The sequence below is a fragment of the Heterocephalus glaber genome, unplaced genomic scaffold (assembly GCF_053883595.1).
Source record: "Heterocephalus glaber isolate CG9 unplaced genomic scaffold, H.glaber_assembly_v1.0 deba00001457, whole genome shotgun sequence".
Classification (NCBI taxonomy): Eukaryota; Metazoa; Chordata; class Mammalia; order Rodentia; family Bathyergidae; genus Heterocephalus; species Heterocephalus glaber.
In genome coordinates, this window is record NW_028258305.1 from 7,655,030 (window position 1) to 7,680,327 (window position 25,298).

Genomic DNA, 25,298 nt, shown 5'->3' on the forward strand with positions numbered 1-25,298 from the left:
AACCGCGACCCCGGTAACCGCCCGCCAAAGCTGCCAGGTTTGTGGAGGCTGCGCCAGCTTACCCGCCCCGGGCCAGCGCTGGCGCTTGAGCCTCGGGGGCGGGGTGATGGCAGCCTCGCACCAGGAGGCGAAACTGGCGGCGGCCAGTCTCCACCTGCCGGTAAATCCCTATACCGGAGCGCGGGTCGCCCAGTACGAGCGTGAAGACCCTTTAGCGGCCCTGGCGGCGACAGTGGCCGCCTCGCAGGAAGAGGATGAGAAGGTGTCGCGGCCCGCGCGGGCGTCGGTAATGCGAGGGTGGGACGCGGGCTGGGGCTGGGCGCGGGCTCTTGCGCCTCAGACCTGGTCTGGCTTCCAGCCCGGCAAGGACGGGCTGGAAACGCGGTGCCTTGTGCAGACCCTCCCTACCTGGTGATCCTGGTCTACCACCTTCACTTTGTCCCTTCACCCCTTCGAAAAAATAATCAAAACCGAGGTTTTTGAAAGTTTTCTTACAGAAGAGATTGTAGTAAAACTTTCTTGGCGAACATTTTTGACTTTCTAGAGAGTGCAAAGTACAGTACTCCCTACCTTCCAGCATCTGTTGGGAACAGACTACCCCCCCCCCCCGCCAGGAAAACTGGTTTACCGCATGGTAAATTAAAATTCAGGTAGATGAACTGTGCCATCAGGTGTGTTTTATTTATTATGTTAACTTCTTGGTTATTAGCAGATTTTAGCACACTACCTTAGGGGTGAGTGTTTAAAGCCATCAAGAATCCAGTGGATGGGCTGGGGATTTACCTCAGTGGTTCCGCCGCCTGCCTCGCAAGCCCAAAGACCCGAGTTCAATCCCCGGTACCAACAAACAAGCAAACAAACAAACAAAGAATCCAAGGGCTGGAGATTTAGCTCAGTGGTTTCACCGCCTGCTGCGCAAGCGCAAGGACCGGAGTTCGATCCCCGGTACCAAAAAAAAGTTCCAAAGAATCCAGTGGATGGGTCAGACGCAGATTTAGATACGCAAGTAGCCAAACAAATTACTGAGATCCCAGTGTTTCCTAAAGGGGTCTTCAGGGTGGAGTGAGACAGCCTTTACAAAGATCATTTTTCCAGTGTCAAATGTGCCGCAGGCACCTGTGCAGCAGGTGGAGGGCAGAGTCTGCCACCTGGTCTATACACTTACAAGATGGGAACCTTGAATTTTGCAGTATAAATCTCCTTATCCCAAGTTAAGGTTCCTTAATGCCATATGTCCAAAGCTGCTCAAATACAAAATATTATAGTCCAGAGCTTATAAAAATCACCGAATATTTTGCAATTCTAGTCTCTGTAATCTATACTAAAACTGTCAATGAGGAAATCTGTAGCAAACCTTTTATGGCCAATATTTTACCAACATGCAGACAGCTTGAGGTTAACCAGAGTGAGGCACATTGAAACTGAATATGAATCAGAGTTGGAGTTCTAGGACTACTTTCTTTTCTCTTTTAGCAAAATATTTATTAGTACATTTTAGATATACACCAACAGTGGAGAAGTGTTCCTTTTCCCCACAGCAACCCCTCCAGCAATTTGTTATTGACTGATTTCTTGATGACAGCCACTCTTTCTGGAGAGAGATGGAATCTGTGTTGTTTTAATTTTTATTTCTTGAATGACCATGATGTTGAACATTTTTTAATATATATATTTGCTGTTTCTACTTCTTCATCTGAGAAGTCTCTATTCATTTCAGATGCCTATTTTTGGATTGGGTCTTTAAATTGGCAAAGGGGGTGTTGATTTTTTTGAGTTCTTTATATATTCTAGATAGTAGTACTTTGTTTGGTGAATAGCCAGTAAAATTTTTTTTCCACTCTCTGGGTTGTCTCTGCACTCTATTGGTGGTTTCTCTTGCTGTACAAAAGCTTTTTAATAAGATGAGGTCCCAGTTGTTGATTCTTTGTAGTATTTCTTGTGCAGTCTGGGTTTTGTTTATGAAGTCTTTGCCTACTCCTATGTCCTCAAGTGTTCTACCTATTCTCTCTTCCAGCAGATTTAGAGTTTCCGTTTTAATATTTAGATTTTTGATCCATTTCAGTTTTAGGTCAGTGGATGGTGAAAGATGCGGGTCTAGTTTCAATCTTTGGCATGTAGAAAACCAGTTTTTACAGTACCGTTTATTAAAGAGACTATCTTTTCTTTTCTTTTTTTGGCACCGGAACCATTGAGCTAAATCCCCAGCCTCAGGTCTGTTCTTTTGCCAGTACCATGCTGTTTTTATCATAGTAGCTTTGTAGTATAATTTCAGGTCAGGGATTGTGATACCCTCTGCCTTGCCTTTGTTGCCCAGAATTGCCTTTGCTATTCTAGGTCTCTTCTGGTTTCAAATGAATTTTAGGATTGTTTTTTGCAATTGTGTGAGATATTCTATTGGAATTTTGATTGAGATTGCATTAAATCTGTATAACAATTTTGGAAGTATGACCATTTTCACTATATTTGTTCTTCCTATCCAAGAACAAGAGATGTCTTTCCATTTTCTGATATCCTCTTCTATCTCCTTTTTCAGAGTACTGTAGTTTTCAATGTAGAGGTCTTTTACTTCCTTTGTTAGATTGATTCCTAGGTATTTCATTTTTTTGAATGCTATTGTGAAAGGGATTGTTTCTCTAATTTCTCTCTCCATGAGTCAGTTATTTGTGTGTACAGAAAGGCTATTGACTTTTCTCTTTTTTTATAACAGAAGAGAAAGGGATCTGTTTAATGTTTATAAGTATCAAAGTCAAAGTGCCCGCACAGGCTATTGACTTTTCAATGTTGACTTTGTTTTTTTTTGGTATCAGGGATCAAACTTGTGTCCTTGCACTTTCAAGACAGGCATCAGAACCACTGAGCTAAACCCCCGGCCCTTCAGTGTTGACTTTGTATCCAGCTACGCCACTGACTTTGGTTATCAAATCTAGAAGTCTTGGGCCTAGACCTTATCAAATGCTTTTTCTGCATCTATTGAGAGGATCATCTGGTTTTTGTCCTTGGCTCTGTTAATATAGTGTATTACATTTATTGATTTGTGCATGTTGAACTATCCCTGCATCCCTGGAATGAATCCAACTTGGTCATGATGTATAACCTTCTTGATGATTTGCTGCATTCTGGTTGCCAGTATCTTACAGAGAATTTTTGCATCTATGTTCATTAGGGAGATTGTCCTCTAGTTCTCTTTTTTGGTTGGATCCTTCTCTGGTTTTGGAATCAGGGTAATGCTTGCTTCTAGGAATGAATTTGGGAGTATTGATTCCCTTTCAATTTCATTAAAGAGTTTGAGAAGTAGTGGCATTGGGTCTTCTCTAAATTTCTTGTAGAATTCAGTAGTAAATCTATCAGGGCCAAGGCTTTTCTTTGTTGGTAGATTTTTAATTTCATTTTCAATTTCATTGGCTGATATTGGTTTATTTAGAATTTCTATATCTTCTTGATTCAGTTTTGGTAATTCATATGTATCTAGGAATGTGTTCATTTCTTCTGTATTTTCCATCTTATTAGAATACAGGTTCTTGAGGTAGATATTGATGATCTGGATTTCTGCCGGGCCTGTTGTGAAGTCACCCTTTTCATTCCTAATTGCATGGATTTTAGACTTTTCTTTCCTTTTTTTGATAAGATTGGCTAAGGGTTTGTCAATTTTATTTAATCTTTCAAAGAACCAACTCTTCAATTCATTGATTCTTTTTTATTTTTAGTCTCCATTGCATTAATATCTGCTCTGATCTTTATAATTTCCTCCCTCATACGAGCTTTGGGCTTGACTTGCTCTTTTTCCAGAAGCTTGAGGTTCGAAATTAGGTTGTTTATTTGAAAGAACCACAATGTTTAGGATGGGCATGGAGCCTAAACCTAGCCCTCAGGAGAATCGCCACAAGTTCAAGGCTAGCTTGCACTACATAGTGAGACCCTGTCTCAGAAAACAAAAACAAAAACAAAACTCTCAACATTTAACAGGCAAGTAGAGATTAAGGAGCAGTCATTGTGGTAGGAGAAATGTGCAAGAGTGTGGAGGTTCCTGCATTCATTGTAACAATAAGGGAAAGCATCAAATGGTACTTTTCATCCCTGGAGAAAAGGAGCCCAAAAGATAAAGTTTTGTAAATAAGAAGATGAGGGAACTTCCCTCTGATGGTTTCTGTTTTCCTAAAGAAATAAAAGTCAGAGTTAACAGAGCATTTGGAAGGTGGAGGTAGAAGCAGTTAAAGGAGCAAGGGAAAGGTAAACAGAATTGCTGGGGAGGTGGGAGCATGGGTTGCTGGGCAGGCCAGGTGTCCATTAGACATTGTTCAGTGTTTAACTTAGTTTTTATATTCACAAAACATCCTTTGTCTGTTTTGCAAAGTTATAAAGCCAGCCTGGATAACATTGTTGAGGCCTTGTCTCTTAAAAAAAAAATCAAATGTTACATAAAGGCTTTAGGGGCCTCTTCCCTTATAAAGAAAATCTGGATACCCACTCTCTCCCCAGTGGTAACCACTGCTTAAAATTGTTATGGTTTTTTTTTTTTTTTTTGGTACCTGGGCTGGAACTCAGGACCTTGGGCTTGCGAGCCAGTTGATGGAACCACTGAGCTAAATTCCCAGCAAAATTGTTATGTATTTTCAGAAGAAATAGATTCCTAGATACATATGAATTACCAAAACTGAATCAAGAAGATATAGAAATTCTAAATAAACCAATATCAGCCAATGAAATTGAAAATGAAATTTAAAGAACTACCAACAAGGAAAAGCCTTGGCCCTGATAGATTCACTACTGAATTCTACAAGAAATTTAGAGGAAAAAAAAAAAAAAGACAAGAAATTTAGGGAAGACCTAATGCCGCTACTTCTCAAACTCTTTAATGAAATTGAAAGGGAATCAATACTCCCAAATTCATTCCTAGAAGCAAGCATTACCCTGATTCCAAAACCAGAGACGGATCCAACCGAAAAGGAGAATTACAGGTCCATCTCCCTAATGAACACAGATGCAAAATCCTCCATAAGATACTGGCAACCAGAATGCACCAAATCATCAAGAAGGTTATGCACCATGACCAAGTAGGGTTCATCTCGGGTGTAGGGATGGTGCAACATACGCAAATCAATAAATGTAATATACTATATTAACAGAGCCAAGAACAAAAACTATATGATCCTCTCAACAGATGAAGAAATAGCAATTTTTGTTTGTTTGTTTGGTTTGGGGATCAAACTCAGGACCTTGCACTTGCAAGGCAGGTGCGGTGCCACTGACTTAAATCCCCGGCCCAACATATAAAGATATAGGTGTACCATTCTGCAACTTGCTTTTTTTTCTTTTTATTCACTGGAAACTTAGCCAATATATTGGTACATGTAGTTCTGCTTCATTGCTAGCAAATCCTTTCTAGTGGAAAAGAATGAAATAAAAATACCAGAATTAAAGACAACAATGCAAAAGTTTCCTTACGGGTACTGATACTATTGAAGCAATGGGTGCTAGAAGCATTTATTTTTTAATTAATTTAATTTTTTTGTGGTACCGGGGTTTGAACTCAGGACCTTGGGCTTGTGAGGTAGGCAGCAGAACCACTGAGCTAAATCCCCAGCCCCCTTGAAGGATTTATTATCTAAGTGGGTCAAGCCAGGCTCAGGAAGATTATCATCTAATCGAGTGACAGCATTTACAATGCTCCACAAAAAGCAAAACGATTAAAGAAAAATAATATCCATGCCTATGTTATTTGATATGCTAAATGTTTTCTGAGTATAGCCAAAGATGAAATTAGAATTGGAAATCATTTCTAAGCTGTTCATCTGTTTTAGGTGAAACTGTGAGATCAGTTTATTTGGAAAGCTCTAGCTTGTGTTAACATTATTAAGCTGAAAATAGAACTGGATACTGTGCAAAAGTTAGTGTATTAAGTATTATTTATCAGACCAGCCACATCTTGTCAAAAGTTACTCATCTTTGTCCTTTTTCAAATACAGTGGTCCCTCAGTTCATAAATTTAATTTGTTCCATGATTCTGGAAAAGATGGTCAAAGTCATGTTCGTCATCTGATGCAGAGTTCCCAAAGAAAAACAAAATTTTGCCAAATGCTTCAAAAAGTATTCATGAACCAAAGTACCACTGTAGTTCTTCCAGGTTAAAATACATTTGGTCCTTTTTGTGTAAATGATCAAGATAAAACTTTCTTTTAAAAATATTCTGAAAGAATGAATGAGAACACATGGATGCTTTTGCCTAAAAATAGTTCTTTGGAATACCTTCCTTGTTTTAAGTGTAGCTTTTGGTCTTTTCCTTAATATTCAGTAGAATGAATACAGCTCTTTAATAAGTATTTCTTTGCATGATTTAGTCATTTGTAAGAGAGTAACTGTTCTCTTCATATCGTAGAAACTTGTTTTTTTTAATTGTACATTTATTCATTCAACAAATATTTATTGGACAATTGCCATTGGGCAGGACCTTTTCTAGACACTAGGAACACAAGAGTGGAAGCAGACAGATCTTGTCTATGTAAGGCCTACTTTCTGGTAGGGGCAGACATATAATGCACAGTTGGTGGGAAAAATAAAGCAGAGAAAGAGGGATGACAGGAAGTTGGGGGAGGTGTTGTAATTTCAAATAGGGTAGTAAGTGAAGACCTTGTTGAGAAGATGACATCTGGGTGAAAGACCTGAAGGGTAAGTAGGCTGTGAGGTTTTCTGGAAGCTGTGAAGTTTTCATTTTATGGAGAGAGAGCAACAAGTATGATTGTTCTGCTTATTCTGCCAGCTGCAAACTGAACTCACTAGTAATGGGGAGGAACACATTACAGAAATAACACAAGATACCAGAATTCTCCTAAATGATTTGTATAACATACATTAACCAGTTGTTTTTTTTAATCATAGACTTATTGGTAACAAATTTGGACATATCAGTTCTATTGAAGAAAATTTGTTTCTTTTCATTTGTTTTCTCTAAATTACCCCAAATAGTGTAACACTGGCCTCTTTTTTTTTTCCCCCATTAAGTTTATTGGTACATTTTAGGTATACAGTACAGTTACATTCATCATTGGGATCTTGTACCTTTACATGAGTATCTTGGTTCTTATTTTTTCCCCTTCCCCTGCCCTCCCTTCACCCGCTCCACCCTTCCCTATTTGCAAAGACTTTGTTTCCATTTTTTTCCTTTTCTCATATTTTTTCTTTTCCCTTCTTTCCTTTCCCCTACCCCTCCCATTTCCCCTACTCCTTTAGACCCTTTCTTCCTATTACACAATATCAATTATACATTTTAAAAATTACAATATCAAGATCTAGAAGGCATTACCACAGATTTTACAGAATTTAAAAGGATATAGAAAGCATATTACAAAAATCTGTTTTGAAATAAATTTGACAACTTCTAAGAAGTACCTTGGAAGACAAATTAATGAAACTAACTCCGGAGGAAATATAAAATTAGAATAGCACCTATTAAAGAAAGTATATTCCTAGCTTAAAAACCTACCTATATGACAACAACAGGTTCATATACATTTTAACTGATAAATTATATCAAACATTTAAAGCAGAAAAAAGGAGCACTTCTCCCCTCATTTTAGGAAATCAATATTGTGCTAATCCTAAAACTGAATAAAGATAATGGAAGAAAAAAGTATGAACATAGATAGAAATTTGTTTAACAAAACAAACTATTAGAAGTCAGCTCTGGCAAACACTGGCCTCTTGTACACTGTTATTAGCCCATTAAAAATACCACATCAATAACTATTATTTATAATTCACTTCTGAATTTTCATGTTGGGAGAGGGTAAACAGATTTATTTTTCTAAAGTCTTACCTGATTGAACCTGTAATTTTCTGTAACAAATATGCTTTTTCCATTTTGAGACTGTTCCAAGAAGTAGACTGAATTACAACCATGGTTGATAGTTTTTTATGTATAGTCATAAATAATTTCAACTTTCTCAACTGAGAACATATTATAATTTTTATATTTATAAAGAAACAAGTTTTCTCTCAGCTGTACATAGAATATCTATGTACAACTATGTACATACAGAACCATCTGTTCTTTTCTCACTCTCAAAATCTGTGTCACCTATGGGAGTTACTATTCTTATTGCTCCCAAGAAAGACTATTCTAAAGCCTGACGTGGTGGCACATGCCTGTAACCTCACCACTTAAGAGGCTGAGGCAGGAAGATTGCCTCAAGTTCAGCGAGTTCATGAGTTCAGACCAGCCTGAACTATGTAGCAAGACCATATCTCAAAAAACAAAAAACAAAACAAAACAAAAAACAAACGAACAAAAGATGATCCTGAAAATTCCCTCAACACCCCTCACTCCCTTCTGAGGCCTCATCCCCACATGGCTGCTGCTGCTTTTTTTTTTTTTTTTTTTCCTTTTGGTACTGGGGATTGAACTGAGGACCTTGCACTTTCGAGATAGGCGTGTCACTGAGCTACATCCCCACATGACTTCTTAGCAAGCCCTGGAGGGGGCAGAGATTTAGCCCAGTGGTTCTGCCTCCTCCCTCACAAGCACAAGGACCTGAGTTTGATCTCCGGTACCCAAAACAAAAACAAAAAAACAAGCCCTGGAGAACTTTGTCCCTGATCCTCATCCGCTCCTCAGTTCTCCTGCCTTCTCTCCACTGGCATGCCCTTGAAGTCACACTGCAGAATTCCAGCTCAAGGAATGGCACTGGCCTCTGCTTGATTTACAGCAGGCGGTAAAAGTTACAACTCAGAAGAAGGCTCCTTATAGGAACTTTTGTAAAGGGTGCTTTGTGCTGGGTGGGCTGGTACATGCTTGAAACCCCAGCCATCCGGGTGGCTGATGTAGGTGGTTCAGAAGTATGAAGCAGCCTGAGCAATTTAGCTAGACCCTATCTCAAAACAAAAATTTAAAAAGGTGTAGGGATGTACCTCAGGGTAGAATGCTTGCTTGCCCAGTATGTGCAAGGCCTTGTCTTCAATACCAGTATTGAAAACATAAAAAGTGGTTTGGCTCCATTCTACTATAGTGTGAATATAGTGAGTTAAATAACTCTTGTTGGTTGATCCAGGAACCTAACTATCCATTATAAAATGGTTTAAGTAGCGTTTATTTTCTGGCAGTTTGATCTCACTTTCTCTTGTTCTTAAAATGTAATTATAGGAAAATGTACATAGCCCTCAAGTAACATAACCTAACTAGGTGTAGACCCTTTAAGAAGCAGCATTGGGATCAGTATCAGTTTAATTTCTTTGATTCTCAACACCATGTAACAGGTTTTTCCCCCACCAGGCTGATTCTAACACCAACTTTTCTGTGCTGGAACGAAGTATAAACTGTGGTGACATTGTGAGCTTTTCTGATATGTGCCACTCTAATGAAGAGTATTTCAAGAAACTAGAAGAGCTGAAGGCGGCTCACATAGAAACTATGGCAAAATTAGAGAAAATGTACCAGAATAAATTAAATTTAAAGGAAGTTCAGCCAGTGACCATCAGGGAAGATGTTCCTAGCAACTCTTCCAGGTAAGTGCTCAATGTCATTTGTGGACTGTAAAATAAAATGTACACTAAAAATGTAGAATAAAATTATTTTAGAGTATTTTCTCTTAAATATCCCTTTGTGCTTTTAATGATACACAGAGGTGAGATTTTATTAAAAATGTTTTAATGACTCACCAGGTTACTCAGTGACTTTTTACTTTGAGGGTCATTTGGTGACCATTTGGTTTTTTCTTTTTGACTCACCACTCACAGACCTGTAAATATGTATCAAAAGATTTAGGTTGTGCTATTTTAAATGACATATATTAAAGTTTAATTTTATTTATGTGTATATATATATATATATATATTTTTTTTTTTTTTTTTTTCAGTAAAGGGGATTGAACTCAGGACCTTGTGCTTGTGAGGCAGGCTCAGTACCACTGAGCTAAATCCCTGGCCCTTAAAGTTTAATTTTAAAAGCCCATTCTAATATGTGGATTAACATGAACTCATTAAACTTATAGTACAAAGGTGCTGGGGTCAGTGGCACAGGGCTGTAATTCCAGTACTTGGAAGGCTGAGGCAGGAAGTTCTCAAGTTCAAGGCCAGCCTGTGCAACTTAGCAAGACACTGTCTCAAAATTAAAAAATAGCTCAGTGGTTTGGGCGCCTGCTGCGCAAGCGCAAGGACCTGAGTTCAATACCCGGTACCAAAAAAAAAATAGCTGGGGGTGTAGTTCAGTGATAGAGCACTCCTAGATTTGATCCCCACTACTAAGAAATAAATAAATAAATAAATATATATATATATATATATACACACACACGCTAATATATATATATATATAGAGAGAGAGAGCACTGTACTAGTGTAGTATAGCTGATACCAGTACCATCTCAGGTATAATATATACTATATATATGTGTGTGTACATATACAATAATACCTTGGTTCATGAATGAGTCTGTTCACAATTTAGTTCCCAAACAAAAGGATTCAACAAAATTTTACTTCCGTTTAAAAACTCCATATTGGGTGACAAACACAACTGTGGGCATTTTCCCAAAATCATAAAACAAATTAAGTTTGTGAACTGAGGTACCACTGTATATAGAGTGGCACTTCGGTTCATGAACTCAATTCTCTCCACAATTCTGGTTGCAAACCAAATTGGACAAGAACCAAATCAAATTCAATGGTTAGGTTCAGTGTTGACATTATGGGGAAATTTTTTCCAGAATCATGGAAAGAATCATGTTCATGAACCGAGATATATATATGTAAATATGTATATGCTATATAGTACATATACTACTATTAGAAACAGTACAAAGAGTTCAGGACTAGGAGACATGAATCTGCTTTATGCTTTCAAAATAGTCTGTAATTTCAAGACCCATTTCTGCTTTGAACTCACTTGTGTTGAAAACTTGAGGCCAGTCTTTTAATTCACCCAACTGGTCAATGGTGATTGTGTGTCTCCTGTCTGCTACACCTTGCCTGGGCACTGAGGAGTCAAAACCAGGAAGTCCTCAAGGACCCCAAAGAGTAGCTGAGAAGCAAAAATTGCATTACAACATGTGAGAGGTTTTAATAAATGGAGGAAGAAGCCTAATGTGGTGATGCACACCTGTAATTTCAACTATTTGGGAGACCAAGGCAGGAGAATCACAAATTCAAGGCTAGCCTGGGCAACTTAGTGAAATACTGTCTCAAAAACTAAAAAAACTTTTAAAGGGCATATAGCTCAATGGTAGAGTGCTTGCCTAGCATGCATGAGCCATAAGGTTCAATTCCCAGTACTGCCAAAAGAGAAGGATGGAAGGAAGCAAGCAAGGAAGGAAGGGAATGGTAGTTGGGTACATGGTGCTTGCCTGTACTCCCAGTACTCTAGGAAGCTGAGGCAGGAGGATTTCAAATTCAAACACAACCTGGGCATCTTTGCAACTTAGGAAGACCCTGTCTGAAGATTAAAAAAAAGGTCTGGGGAATGTAGCTCAGTATGAAGGTGATGGATGTAATCCTCAGTACTGTAAAAAAGAAAAAGAAAGAAATGGAGGAATAAACAGTTGATTATGCTAACCTGTAGGTGAAGGGATACAGGAAAGAATTTTCCCCAAAAGTGTCATATTTGAGTTCAATCTTGAAAAAGGAATAAGGGTATTAAAAAAAAAACAAGCTACATTATGTACATGCACCTACTCTCCAAGATGATTGTAAACTTCATGTACTGCAAACATGTACTAATAAAATAAAAATTTAAAAAAGTTGTAGCAGATGCTGGAAGCAAGGAGTGGCACACTTGGCAGCAGAAACCATGTGTGCAAAAGCATGTGGTATGAGAAATCTTGGTGTGAGTGAGGAGAATCCTATGACTGGATATGACTTAAGTATGGTGAGGGGAGGTTGGAAGTCATGAGAGATAAGACTGGAAAGGTAAACAGAGGCCAGTCCTGAAGGGCTTTACGATCTAGTCTTTGTGGCAATGAGGAGTCATCGAAAAGTTTCAGGTAGGGGAGTGACATGATCAGATACATGGTTTAGGTTGTGAACACTAGAAAATGTGGAGAATTTAACAGAAGTTAGAGAGCCTCTGACATATCAGGTTCCTTCCCTGTAAAATAAGGGCATGAACTTAAATAATTTATAGGTATCTCACTGCTCTGTTCTAAATAAAAATGATGATTTTCACAAGCCCTATTCATTTCCTCTCTTCTAGTTGGTTATATTCTCATCTTAGAAAATATATAACTCTGGAGTCAGGTGCAGTGGGGCATGCTTGTAATCCTAGCACTTTGGGAGGCTGATGCAGGAGGACTGCAAGTTCGAGTTCTGCCTGGGCAATTTAGAAAGACCCTATCTCAAAACAGAAATAAAATAGGGCCAGGATGTATATCAGTGCTAAGGCCTTGGGTTTAATCCCCAGTACAAAAAAAAGTGACTCCAGCTTAATTTTTATGTTTGTCGCATACAATTCTATTTATTCTTCTCATTAGTTCTGTATCGGAAAATAACTCCTGCCGCCCTGTCATGTTAATGACATCACTTTCGGAGCCAGACTTAGGCCAGTCTTCCTCCTTGTATACTTCTTCTTCTGAAGAAGAGTTGCCCAACCTAGAAAGAGAGCATCCCAGGAAAAACAAAATGATGACCTACGCTAAGGAGCTCATCAGCAACATGTGGACAAACTTTTGTGTTGAAGATTATATTCAGAGTGAAGATACTGACTTCCAAGTAGCTGAAAAAACAAGGAAGAAACCAAAAGAATGGGTGCCTACAATTACAATACCTGTACCTTTTCAAATGATGATTAGAGAACAGAAGAAAAAAGAAGAGTTCATGAAATCTAAATCAGATATCGAAATTGTACATAAACTGCTCAAAAGCGAAGAAGACTCAGAGTGTAAGAAGAAATTCCGAGCCAATCCAGTTCCTGGGAGTGTCCTTCTTCCCCTTTATCATGAGCTAGTTAAGCAAAATGAAGAACGGAGGAGGGCTAGGAAGGAGAAAAACAAAGAAACTATTTTGGCCTCACAGAAGCCATTTACATTCATTGCAAGGGAGGAACAGAAGCAAGCAGCCCGGGAAAAGCAACTGAGAGACTTGTATAAGTCTAAAAAGAAAGCATATCGATTTAAAGCCAGACCCATACCTCGATCTGTTTATAGTTCGGCTACCAGTGAGAAATTAAAAGAAGAAGAGCTCCTTAGAAACATTAGGACCCAAATGAGAGCCCAACAGCTTTTACAGAACTCATCCCCTCTGGCTTATAAACCAGGTCACAAACATGTCAGGAACCCCAAGGGCCCTGAACAGGCTAGAAAATTAAGGAATAAACACAAGCCAAGGTCCCAGACGCCTGATGTTGAAAACCTTCCTGAGGAGTATAAGAAACACTTCTCAGAACACAAATATCCAAAACTCTCCACAGTCCGCAGACCACTTAATGTTTGTGCATCCTCAAGTAAATCTGCTGAAAGAAAGAATGTTTTGGCAAATGAAGAAAATTTGAAAGAAACACGTTGCCCTTGTCTGTCTCCGAGGCATAAGTCACCAGGAAGAAGTACAACTGCAAAGACCACATCTTGTGACTGCAGACCTGCAGTGCCCACAGTGTCATCCAGAGGACGAGAACAAGCCATCAGGTAAAACTGGGACTTGGGCTGTCTGACTTATAAGCTAAGCTAGTAAGTGTAGCTGTTGGTTTTATATTGGTGAGTTTGAAAATATTAGGAAACTATTGTATCTGTAACATATTTTACTATATAGTGAACATTTTGCTAAGGGTATTCTTTAAAGAAATGAATGAATTTTCCATTTTGTGAATCTCTGGGGGAGAGAAAAGGTTACAGTTAGCCTTGATTGGATTTCTAGTTTTACAAGTCAGACCCTTCCCAAAAGGCTGGTTTTTTTTCCCCAACCTTTGAATCATCTCATGTTAAATCTTTGTTAAACAATGTTCTCCTTGGCTTAAGGTGAATTAAGCCTTAGTTTATTGCCCTCAGGAGATCACTTGAGGAAAAGAAAATGTTGGAAGAAGAAAGAAATCGGATCTTAACTAAGCAGAAGCAAAGAATGAAAGAATTGCAGAAACTCCTGACAACCCGGGCTAAGGCTTATGACCCACATCAAAGTTTAGCTCAAATGTCTAAATCCAAAGTAAAATATCTCAGGTATCATGAAAGAATTCAGAACATTGGTTTCCAAACTTTTTTTCTTCTTCCTTCCTCTCCCTCCCTCCATCTCTTCCTTCCCCTTCCTCCCTTCCTCCTTCCCTTTCTTCCTTCCTTCCATCCATCCATCCATCCTTTCTTTTGACAAGGTCTTACTCTGTAGTCCAGGCTGGGTTAGGAATTGCATGGTATACCCTAGGCTGGCCTCAAATTCCTCTGCCTCAGCCTCTTGAATAGCTGACATTACATGCATGCTCCACCTTGCCTCTTTATTTTTAATCAGTGGATACCAAGATATGAACAGATTGAAAATGGTATTAGTATTTTAGTTTATGGATTCAAATTATACTTATATTCAACATGTTCACGTGTACACACACACATGCACACACCCTCATAGTGAGAACCAATGTACACACTCACCTCTGTGAGAATCATGAAGCTATGTTGATGAACAGAGACTTTTTTTCTGTGACCATAGTTAGCAGTTGCAATATTAGCATCTAACCTTTTTCTTATATGTATAAATCAATCAGTCTGTCTGTCTATCATATGTCTTGGTGGTGCTGGAGATAGAATCCAGGGCCTCATGCATGCTGTGCATACACTGTACCATTGAGCTATATCTCCAGTCCTCTTTATATCATATTTGATTGTACAATACACTAGTGAGAAAAATCTCTTTTTTGGTACCGGAGATTGAACTCAGGACCTTGCATTTGCAAGGCAGGCGGCGGAACCACTGAGCCTGAAAAATCTTGATTCACATCGTTAAAAGTTTTGGTTTTTTTGGTAGTTAAAACTTTTTAAAAAGCTTTCCACATAATCTCAATCCTAGGATTGAACCCAGGACCTTGAGCATACTAAACCCACTCAGTACATTGAGTCCCCCCCAGCCTAGAATATTTTTTCAATAAACAGATGTCAAAGAGTTTTACTCTAGATATGCACAAAATCTGATAGCAAAAATTAGCACATTTTGGTTAATTAACACCAATTATGGTGATGTGTTGATTAACATGTATATCAGAGTTAAGTGGTGCATGTTGCTTTTTAAATTATTTTTCAGTACTGAGGATTGAAGCCAGGACCTTCACACTGAGCTACATCCCCAGTCCTTAAAAATTTTGTTTGTTTGTTTGAGACAGGTTCTCACTATATAATTCAGACTGGCCTTGAACTCACTGTGTAGCCCTGGCTGGCCTTGAACTCACAGTGATCCTCCTCTCTCAGCCTCCCCAGTGCTGGGATCATAGCCGAGTGCCACCATCCCCAGTGTAAATTTTTTATTTTGAGACAGGATCTTGCTAAGTCACTAAATTGCCCCGCTCGAATTTACAATCTCACTGTCTCAGACTCCCACAATGCTGGGATTACAGGCATGTACCATTGTTACAATTTCAATATTAAATAAAAATATTCATACAACACTTAGAACCCCTTCACATAATACTAGAATTCTGGAGTACAAAGTTTGAAAACCAGTGTTCCAGATATTGCACATGAAAATATTTATGCTTAAGAAAATATCTCCCCCAAACTGGGTAAGTAATATGATTTAGTAATTTCTAATTTGATTTATAAGAACTAAAACAATATATATATATATTTGCTTTTAATTACAATGAATATACCTTTATATTGTAGAATTTACTAATAGGAGCTTAATTTTGTGAACAGGAATAAAAATTTCCATAGATACTATTTATATGTAAGCAGTTAATTTTTTCATAGCACCAACTTGTTTATAATTAAACATAATTATAATTTTGAAGTATAATTATTTTCTGTAAGCTATGAAATATTATCTTGATTGTTTTAATATTTATTACATAGAGAAAAACAACATAGTTTAATTCATTATAGAATCTTGTCCAAAGAGTAAGTACACTTAGAGTAGATTTCTATATTTTTCATTCCTACTCCTCGAAGTGTTACATTCCCATGCTCTCATTCGTCTCTGACCTGCTTTTGTTTAATTAACTTCTGCTAACCTTCAGGAAATCTCATTTATGGGAAAAAACAAGAACAGAGTAAATTCTTTAAAGATAAAAATCTAATTTGGATCAAATGTTCTTGGTTTTGTACACTTAATAAATTTATGAGATAAGAGAACATTCATTCATCTCTTCAGGCCAGTTTGAAACCTCTAAGTGCATTAGGCCTTGAAGATTTCAGAAGTCAAAGTATGCAGACTGTTTCCTAGGCAATAAAACAGGTGCTCTCAGAACCTCGGGTTTTTAACTCTGTATTCCATGAGAATTGATCAATTTTAAAAAAGAATTAGAGCTGGGTATTTAGCTCAGTGGTCTCACCGCCTGCTGCGCAAGCACAAGGACCCAAGTTCAATCCTCAGTACCAAAAATTAAAAAAGAATTAAACTAAACTGTGCTCATAATTTCTGATTTTTCCTCTAAGCAAAATGTTATATATTCAAGTTTATTTTCTTAGATTACCTTTTACAAGTCCACTTCTTTTATCTGATTTTAGAAAAAGTGAAAAGGAAAGGATGAGAGAATACCGACAAGAACTAGAAGAAAGAGAAGAAAAATTAAAAATGAGGCCACTACTATTTGAAAGAGTTTCTCAGGTTGTGTTTATTGGAATTTTAAGAGCTATTGTCAGCCTTTTTGTCTTGACTTGTTTTAACATCTTTAGCTCCCAGATCTACAGTCCAGTTTTATGTGTCATATAATTATTGAGAAGTATTATTGTTTCTGTGACAGCTTCATCAAATCAGCCAAGGAAGTGATTTTTCTTAAAATTCAAGCATGAATCTTTGTGATGAAGCATATAAACTTGATAAAGAACGTGCTGATAATCCAGTTCTCAAAATATTAGTTTCACAGCCAGTTTTTAACAGCTGGTCTTTAAGTAGCAATTTGGTTATATATTAAAGTGAATGATTTGGAGATCTCTAAAGAATTAAAAAATGAAACAAATGACTAATTGAATCATATTTATTTCTGCCAATTAAAAAAAAGTGCATCTATCTTATGTACGATTACTAAAAAGACTTCCTTGTAATAGGAAATCAAACTGATCTTATAGACAGTGGGTCTTGATTTTTCAAAATTTAGGCTCTTTTTTTGTTTGTTTGTTTGTTTTTTTGGTACCGGGGATCGAACTCAGGACCTTGTCCTTTCAAGGCAGGCAGCGGAATCACTGAGTTAAATCCCCGGCCCCAAGACTCATTTTTATAATCTTCCCCTTAAGAGAGATTTATCAATTTCAGTTCATGTTCTCCTTTGTTCCTGTAAGTGAATGGTTTGTATGAGTGACATTGCTTAACAACAGGAAATCACTGGAGGTTACAGCTGTTATGCTGTGAATTTCAAGCTGTTATAGTTGGACAGTAGACAATTGCAGCACTTACCTATGACAGATGAACATACTTGTGGGACTGTACTTGTCAATGACTCACCAGGGTTGATGGACATGTAATGTGGGTGAATCTACACAGTACAGTCTCTCAAAGTTATGTAATCTTTTACTTACTCATTTGGATATAATTTTATGAAATAGCTTTCCTCTTTAGGGATGGACTTTTAAAAAATCTGTTTCAACTTTAGGAGGAAGAAATAATTTTAAACTCTTCTATGTTACATAGCATAAAGTGATTAACTTTTAGCTCAAAGAAGCTATCTCCATCTCCAATCTGCAAATTCCTCACCACCTACCCCACTCCCCAGCAGTACTGAAGATTAAGCCCAGGGCCTCACACATGCTATGCAAGTGCTCTACCACTGAGGGTTTTTTTGTTTTGTTTTAATCAGGAATTGAACTCAGGACCTTGCACTTGTAAGGCAAGTGGTGGCACCACTGAGCTAAATCCCCAGCTCATATCACTGAGTTATATCCCCTGCCTCCTTTATTTTATTTTATTTTATTTTTTGAGACAGCATATTAATTAGTTGCCTAGGCTGGCTTTGAACTTGTCCTCCTGCTTTTGCCTCCTGAGTAGCTGAGATCACAGGATTATAGGCATGTGCCACCTCGTCCACTCAAACTACACTCCACGTGGATCCTCCTTTTGATTTTCTACTTTGATTGGGGGGGGGTATAATTTAGATGGCTGAGAGCTTCATATTTCTCTCCTAATTGAGTTGGTCAGAAAGACCTATCAGATTTTTTGGTAAGTAATCTTGGCTGCTGGTGAAATGCAAGGGAAATAACTATTAATTCCTACCCAAATTATAATTTGACTAGTTTTTCTGCCTTCAGTTTTGCAAAGCCACCTATTAGACCTTTACCTTGCCATTGCTGTTCTTCTGCCAAAAATGTTAACCTGGGTAGGCAAGTAGTAACCCTTGGTAACAGTGACAGTATTCCATTCTCAGTGATTTCATTCATTCTCATTGTCACTAAATGGTATCAAGGGGCCTTGTCATTAATTTCTCCAAACAATGCTGTAAAGTAGGTGTCCCCATATTATAGATAAAGAAACTGAAGTTCAAAGAAAGTAACTCATAAGTTTATACTTAGTGAGTGGTAGAACTAGAATTGGAACCCAAGTTGATCTGCTTCCATTCACTTAACCATAAGGTGTCCTGCTTCCAGAAGATAAATTCACAGGTCTTCCCATGGTATAGATATAGAATCCTCTGTGGTCCCTACTGGCCTCTTTGTCTCTCACTGCACTCTTCCTGTCCACTTTCTGTTTTCCCCATGCATACCCTTTGCTTTCAGGCCACACCACACCACTAGGCTACACTTTCAAACTTGAAGTTTTTGTGTTGTTTTCTAAGCACCCTGAGAGTCTATTTTTACCTTACTCCTACTCATTGAAGTCAGTGTAGTACAGTTAGAAACAATGGAGTTGAGGAATCACTCCTTCCATCCATTTCATTTTTAAATAGCACCCTATGGCCATTCCTCCTTCCACTGTCCTAAAAGAGGTAGAAAATAAAATAACAAAAACCCAGATCTCTGATGCTCTAGGCAAGAGCACATGTATATTGGATCTCCTAGCCTGACCTTTGGTCACCTTCATTCTACTTCCGCCTCATGTCGTGCATGCACTTAAGATCAGAGTGAATTCTGGGACAAGCTTGTATATTGATATCCCCTGAGATAACACTACATCTTGTTATTTATTCTTGTCAATTTCATCTAGAGATTCAGGACAGGCACCTGGCCAGAGGTGCATGTCCTTTAAATTCTGAAAGCCTGATCTAACTGGGGGCTGTTGCTACTTCTGTGTGCTATGACCTGTGTGCTTTTGCTTTCTTGTCACCCCACCGCCATTTTTCTGTCTGTGCCTTATCTTTTGTCAGCACACACTTGCCCTGAGCACAGCTTCCTGTGCTCTTCCATAAATATAGCTGCTTGCAACCTGCTACTGGGTGTACACTTGGCAGTTCTTTGCTCATTGTACACAAAAGCCTGGACTACACCTGCCATCACATGGTATCGAGTATACATTCACTTCTTGGATTATTTCCCCAGGCAGAGTTGGGCGCCCTTTCCTCTGTGTTCTCTTACTAGCCTGTAAACACATCTTTCTTTGCCCCCACCACAATGTTGGAATTTATCTATGTAATGGTCCGTCATCCCTTTTAGGTAATTCAATTTATGGGTAGTAGACAAATCTTTGTATTTACAGTAACTAGCACCTCACACAATATCTGGCATGATGGAGATGTTAACAAGCATTTGTTGACCCAAATCTCAGTAATTATGATCACATTAGATAGACAGTGACCTTACATTTTCTTTCTGGGGTTTGCAGGGGCTAAGAGTGCTATTCTGATGTATTAGTGATGAGTCAGCATTAATAAACTGTTTTGTAATGCTGTGGACACCCACTGTTTCTAAGCACCAAAGAAAATGTAACCAAATAAATGGTATATATAAAATTAAACCCATAAAAAATTTAAATGTTGAAAAACAGGTTACTTTTATGGCTGATATTTCTTCTCCCTCTTTTGGCCCTCATATATGATGTTTCCTTCACTCAAAACACTTTTCTTTCTCCATACTATCCCTAAATCCTGTGAGAGGGTAAGTATTCCGTTATTGTTAAATAAATGAAAGATTTACTACAAACTAAACTTCTAATGATAAAAAAAATTTTTTTCCCTTCAAACTAGGGACAAACTTTCTTTTTTTTTTTTTAATTTCTATATTAATTGGCACATTTTAGGTATACAATACATTTACATTTATCATTGGGTATTTATACCTGAACATGATATATCTTAGTTCTTATTTTTTCCCCCATTACCTATGTGCCCTTCACTCCCACCACCCTTCCCTATTTACATAGACTTTGTTTCCATTTATTTTTTCTTTCTCATAATTTTTCCTTTCCTTTCTTCCCTTTCCCCTTCCCCTCCCACCACCCATACCCCTTTGGACCTTTTCCTATTTCAAATTATCAATTATTTGTTTTAATCATTTTCATCCTTATTTACACTTTCAGTTTCTCACACTAGAGATACTATTCAGTATTTACACATGTGTGTCCTGTTTATTTCACTTAAGAGTATGGCCTCAATATGCATCCATTTAGCTATAGGGACAAACTTTCATCATCACTTATTTTAGTTTCTGGAAGAAACAAAGGTAATCTTTCTTAGCAGTCATTGATAGAAAAAGAAAATAACCATACAACTGTTTTAACTTCCTTTTATTTCATAGTCTTTACAGTTTTTTTACGTGGTGGAATGCATGGGAGAAGTACTTCTTGCAGTTAGAAGTAGTTATACATTGTTTAGCGTGATGTAAAATATTCTTTTTTAAAAAAAATTTTTTGGTACTGGGGATCGAACTCGGGTCCTTGCGCTTGCACAGCAGGCAGCGAAACCACTGAGCTAAATCCCCTGCATGATGTAAAATATTAAAAGACGATTCTGTGTACAGAGTAGTTGTGGCAATGAATCACCTTTGTTGTGGGTTTTTTTTAACTTAATACTTTTTATTTTCTTGAAGTTTATTTTGCTGTGATGATTGCTGCTAACAGCTATTATTCAAAAATATTCACTTACAACTTTATGCCTTGCTCATTTATAAGTTAATTATGGAATCCTAGCTGTCAAGGCACTGTAGTGGAATATGTCTATGTTTCATTATAGAACAAACAATGTTGTCCTGCTTCTTGGAAATCACAGGGTTTATTAACTAAATAGATATAAATTGAATTTTAAATCAAATTCAAATGAAAGCTTACTAACTTTGATGAGTATCTTTTTAATATCTTTTATATTTAGTTTGCTTAAATAAGAATATAATATTCTTGTTCCATTCAGAGTTAGGTTTGGGGTTTATTTTCTTCTATGGTGTTTGGGGTATAGTTCTCATTTTTCACTTCAGCCTGCCTTTTAGTCCACCAACGCTTGTTTGTTGGCATTCACCCTTTTTTAAACACAAACTGTTAACTATTATTCACAGTGGTTGCATTTTAGCAGCAGTTCAAGTGTTTCTTTGTGGTTTTTTTCCATTTTCCTAGATTATCAGGAAATGCGCTAGTGGTAATTTTATGCATTGTAATCAGTTTTTACTATTTTCGTTTTTCATTTTTAACACTAGATTCCATTGGGTCCTATTATGCTAGAGTCCTTGGGCTAGAATAATATCTGACAATTACATTACTGATGTCAGGCTTTGGGCCACCCTCAAACTCCAGAATGACCACTGTCACTTAGAGAACTGTGTTATAGAGTGGAAAAGGACAGTGAAAGGTCAAGAGATTTGATTCTACCATTTGCCACCCTTGTGACCTCTGGAGAGGGATCTTGATTTCTTAATGTTTTTTGTTTTGTTTTGGTTTATTTTGGGGGGGACAGGGTCTCACTATGTAGTTCAGACTGGCTTTGAACTCACTATGGAGCCCAGGCTGGCCTCTAATTTGCAGTGATCCTCCTGTTTCAGCCTCCTGAGTGCTGTGATTACAGGTGTGTGCCACTGTGCCTGACAGTTTCTTTATATTGGGGTTAGACTGGGTGCTAGTCCACATCCTTTCCAGTATGGGATGCTATCTGACATTGGAATGGTGCCATTCTTTTTTTTTTTGGTACCAGGGACCTAACTCAGGACCTTGCGCTTGCAAGGCAGGTGCCAGAACCACTGAGCTAAATCCCCGGCCCCGAATGGTCCCATTCTTTAGGTGGAAGTCCAGAGGGCAACTCTTGGACCTATACTGAGTAGTTCACACTCACCTATAGAAGCTAAAAATGTATAAAAGCTGTGGCACTAGTGTGAACAGTTACTTTTTAACTCCATATAGCCTGTGGTCTCAGGAACTTTGATGCTTTCAACTTGATACAACTTATGAAAGGGTTCTCACAACTCCAACAGATCTTCACACTAAGAAGTAACATTCCAGAGATTAGAACCCAGTTCTAAGTCTATGTCCTTTTTGTTATATCCTTTGCTTCCTACATGGAGTAAAGATAGCAAATTGATGATTTTATTCTTTGATGGATTTGGGATATGCCTTATAAAGAGTAAAAATTACAGTAGGCACATAAAGAGCGGTCCACTATCACATGATCTTATTTTCTTAATGATTTTTCCAGGTACCTTACATAGTCATAAAAGTAGATACAACCTAAGTACAATGTAAAGAATAATTACAGGTCATCCCTTCTTGTGGCCACTACTTGGGTTAGCAGGTAGAGCTAGCATACCAGCACTCCAGAAACCCCTTGTGTACTGCTCCCAGATCACAGCCCTCTACTTCTTCCCTAGAGGTGAACACCTTCTTACCTGTTTATTTATTTGTTGGTTATTTTTGCAGTGCTGGGGGTCAAACCCAGAGTCTCATGCATATTAGGCAAGTGCTCTACCACTGAGATACATCCCTAGCCCCGTTCTGATTTTTAAGATAAGCATTTTCTTGTTTTCTGTGCAGTTTTACCACCTATGAGCCCATGCCCAAACAGTACAGTTTAGTTTTGCCTGTTTCCAAATTTTAGGTAAGTGGGGTCGGGAATTTAGCTCAGTGGTTCCAGTGCCTGCCTCAAAAGCACAAGGTCCTGAGTTCAATTCCTGATACCAAAAAACAAAAACAAATTTTAGGTAAGTGAATCATACTAGATGTACTCTTTTGTACATTTCTTCTTTGCTTGTATTTTATTTATGATATCAATGATGTGGTAGATACCTGTAGTTCGTTTTCATTGCTTTATTTTTCTGTTGTATAAATAGATCATGGTTTATTTACCTGCCCAACTGTTGACAGATGTTGGGCTCTTTACAATTTTAAGTTATTACAGACTACTCTGAACATTATTGTACATGTCTCCCAGGTTACATGTATAGAGTTTTTCTGGATATATAGAATTATCATTGTAGGTCACATCATAATGTGAATTTCAATCACTTTTTAATGAAAATGTAAAGTCTGTTCTCATCTAAAAGATTTGTCTTTCCTATAGAAAAATGCGAGAATGGCAGCAGAAAAGCATTATTCTAACAAACTAAAAGCACTAGGAATATCTGATGAGTTTGTTTCAAAGAAAGGCAAAAGTGGAAAAGTATTTGAGTACTTCAGCAATCAAGAGATGAAAAGTTTCACTGAAGATAAAGAAAGGTAACATATATAAGATGTCTGAATGTTTTACGTTTGAAAAAGTTCTTACCTGCAGGAAACCATACTCATCTTTATCTCTTATTTAAAAGAAAAACAAAACAGCTTTTACCCAAGGGAATACATAAAAATTGTTATAAAACGTTCAGATATTTTACCATGTTTGACACAAAATATTACATGATAATGAAGTATTTTGCTTTTTTAAAGCAGATTAGGTTTCTGGTTGATATAAATAATGAAAATAACAGCATGCTTTCCAGTTTAAAGAGTCAGTCACTCAAGTTTTGAAATAAACTAGTTCTCAGAAGAATATTTAATTTCCCAATTGGCACTTTATTCATACAGTTTTCTTTAACAACAAATTGGAACTTGAGGAAGACTGGCTATACGATGGTGTCTATTGCAAAGGGTATGTATGCCTGTAAACCAATTCATTTTTCCTTTGAAAGATTGATTAATTTCTTCTTCTAGCTTTAATGAAGAAGAAAAAGTAGAAGAGAGAGAGAATGGGCAAGAAAATTATTTTACTGATAGCAACAGTCAAGACTCTTGCAAGGATAAAGATGAAGATGATGCAGAGAGTGGAGAAGTATCTGTTGAAGAATAGAACTGCATCAGCAGGGCCCCCTCTCTGTGCCCTGCCTGCTGCTTGCAGCAGCTGCACCTGGGATGTGAGGACGGACACCTCCCATGTGTGCACTGCTGGTGAACAAAGACATTACAGCTGAAGAAAGCTGAATTCAGATGATTGGTGATTTGATCAGTTAGAGTAAGGTTTTTCCTGGGGTTTTTTGTTTTTTAAAATTGCAACATATGGTCTGTTTGCTACTTTGATCTTGTTTTTTTTTTTTGGTACCAGTGATTGAACTCAGGTCCTTGCGCTTGGACAGCAGGCAGCGAAACCACTGAGCTAAATCCTGGGCCCTGATCTTGTATTTTTAAAGTGTTTGAAAAAAAAAGGTTTGAGAATCACAGCTATCAAACTGATTAGTTAAAAAATAAGTATTATATTTGGTGGGGAAATAAGTATTATGTTTGGTGGTTTAGAATTGAGAAGCAAAGGGCCGGGGATTTAGCTCAGTGGTTCTGCCACCTGCCTCGCAAGCCCAAGGTCCTGAGTTCGATCTCCCATACCAAAAAAAAGAATTGAGAAGCAAGCCAGGCATGGTGGCGCAGGCCTGTAATCTCAGCACTTGAAAGTCTGAGGCCAGAGGATCGCTGTGAGTTCAAGGCCAGACTGAATTTCATAACTACATAGCGAGACCCTGCTTCATTCCCCTCCCCCCAAAAACCCAAACAAATGAAAAAAAGAATTGAGAGAGAAGTATTTGGCCTTTGGTGATTTATTTAAAAATACAGTATTTCTGGGGCCAGGGATTTAGCTCAGTAGTTCCGCCGCCTCGAAAGCGCAAGATCCCGAGTTTGAGTTTAATTCCTGGTACCCAAAACAAAACAAAACAAAACAACAACAAAAAAACAATATTTCTAGAAAACATGAATCAATAAAGATTTTAAATTACACTATTTGCTCATTCTTTTTCTTTGTAATACATTTCACAAAATGAATCCACAAAGTTCATCTGCTATTTTAAGTTTCTTATCAGAACCATTGTTTATAAAGTACAGTGATACCT

The 25,298-nt window shown here is 37.8% G+C and overlaps 1 protein-coding gene across 5 annotated transcripts; it reads left to right on the plus strand.

The window, feature by feature from the left end:
* On the plus strand, positions 1-25,185 carry Fam161a (FAM161 centrosomal protein A). 5 transcript variants are annotated; one of them, XM_087216338.1, is made up of 7 exons: positions 1-262; positions 9,263-9,495; positions 12,453-13,601; positions 13,962-14,129; positions 16,620-16,719; positions 23,510-23,664; positions 24,136-25,185. In XM_087216338.1, exons 1-7 carry the CDS (start codon positions 107-109, stop codon positions 24,269-24,271), a joined length of 2,097 nt encoding a protein of 698 aa, XP_087072464.1. In that variant the 5' UTR covers positions 1-106; the 3' UTR covers positions 24,272-25,185. The 5 variants fall into 5 exon arrangements, with proteins under 5 accessions (XP_087072464.1, XP_004867285.1, XP_004867288.1 ...); XM_004867228.4 differs by having other exon boundaries at positions 2-286; XM_087216339.1 differs by having other exon boundaries at positions 3-160.
* The last annotated feature ends 113 nt before the right edge of the window (positions 25,186-25,298 follow it).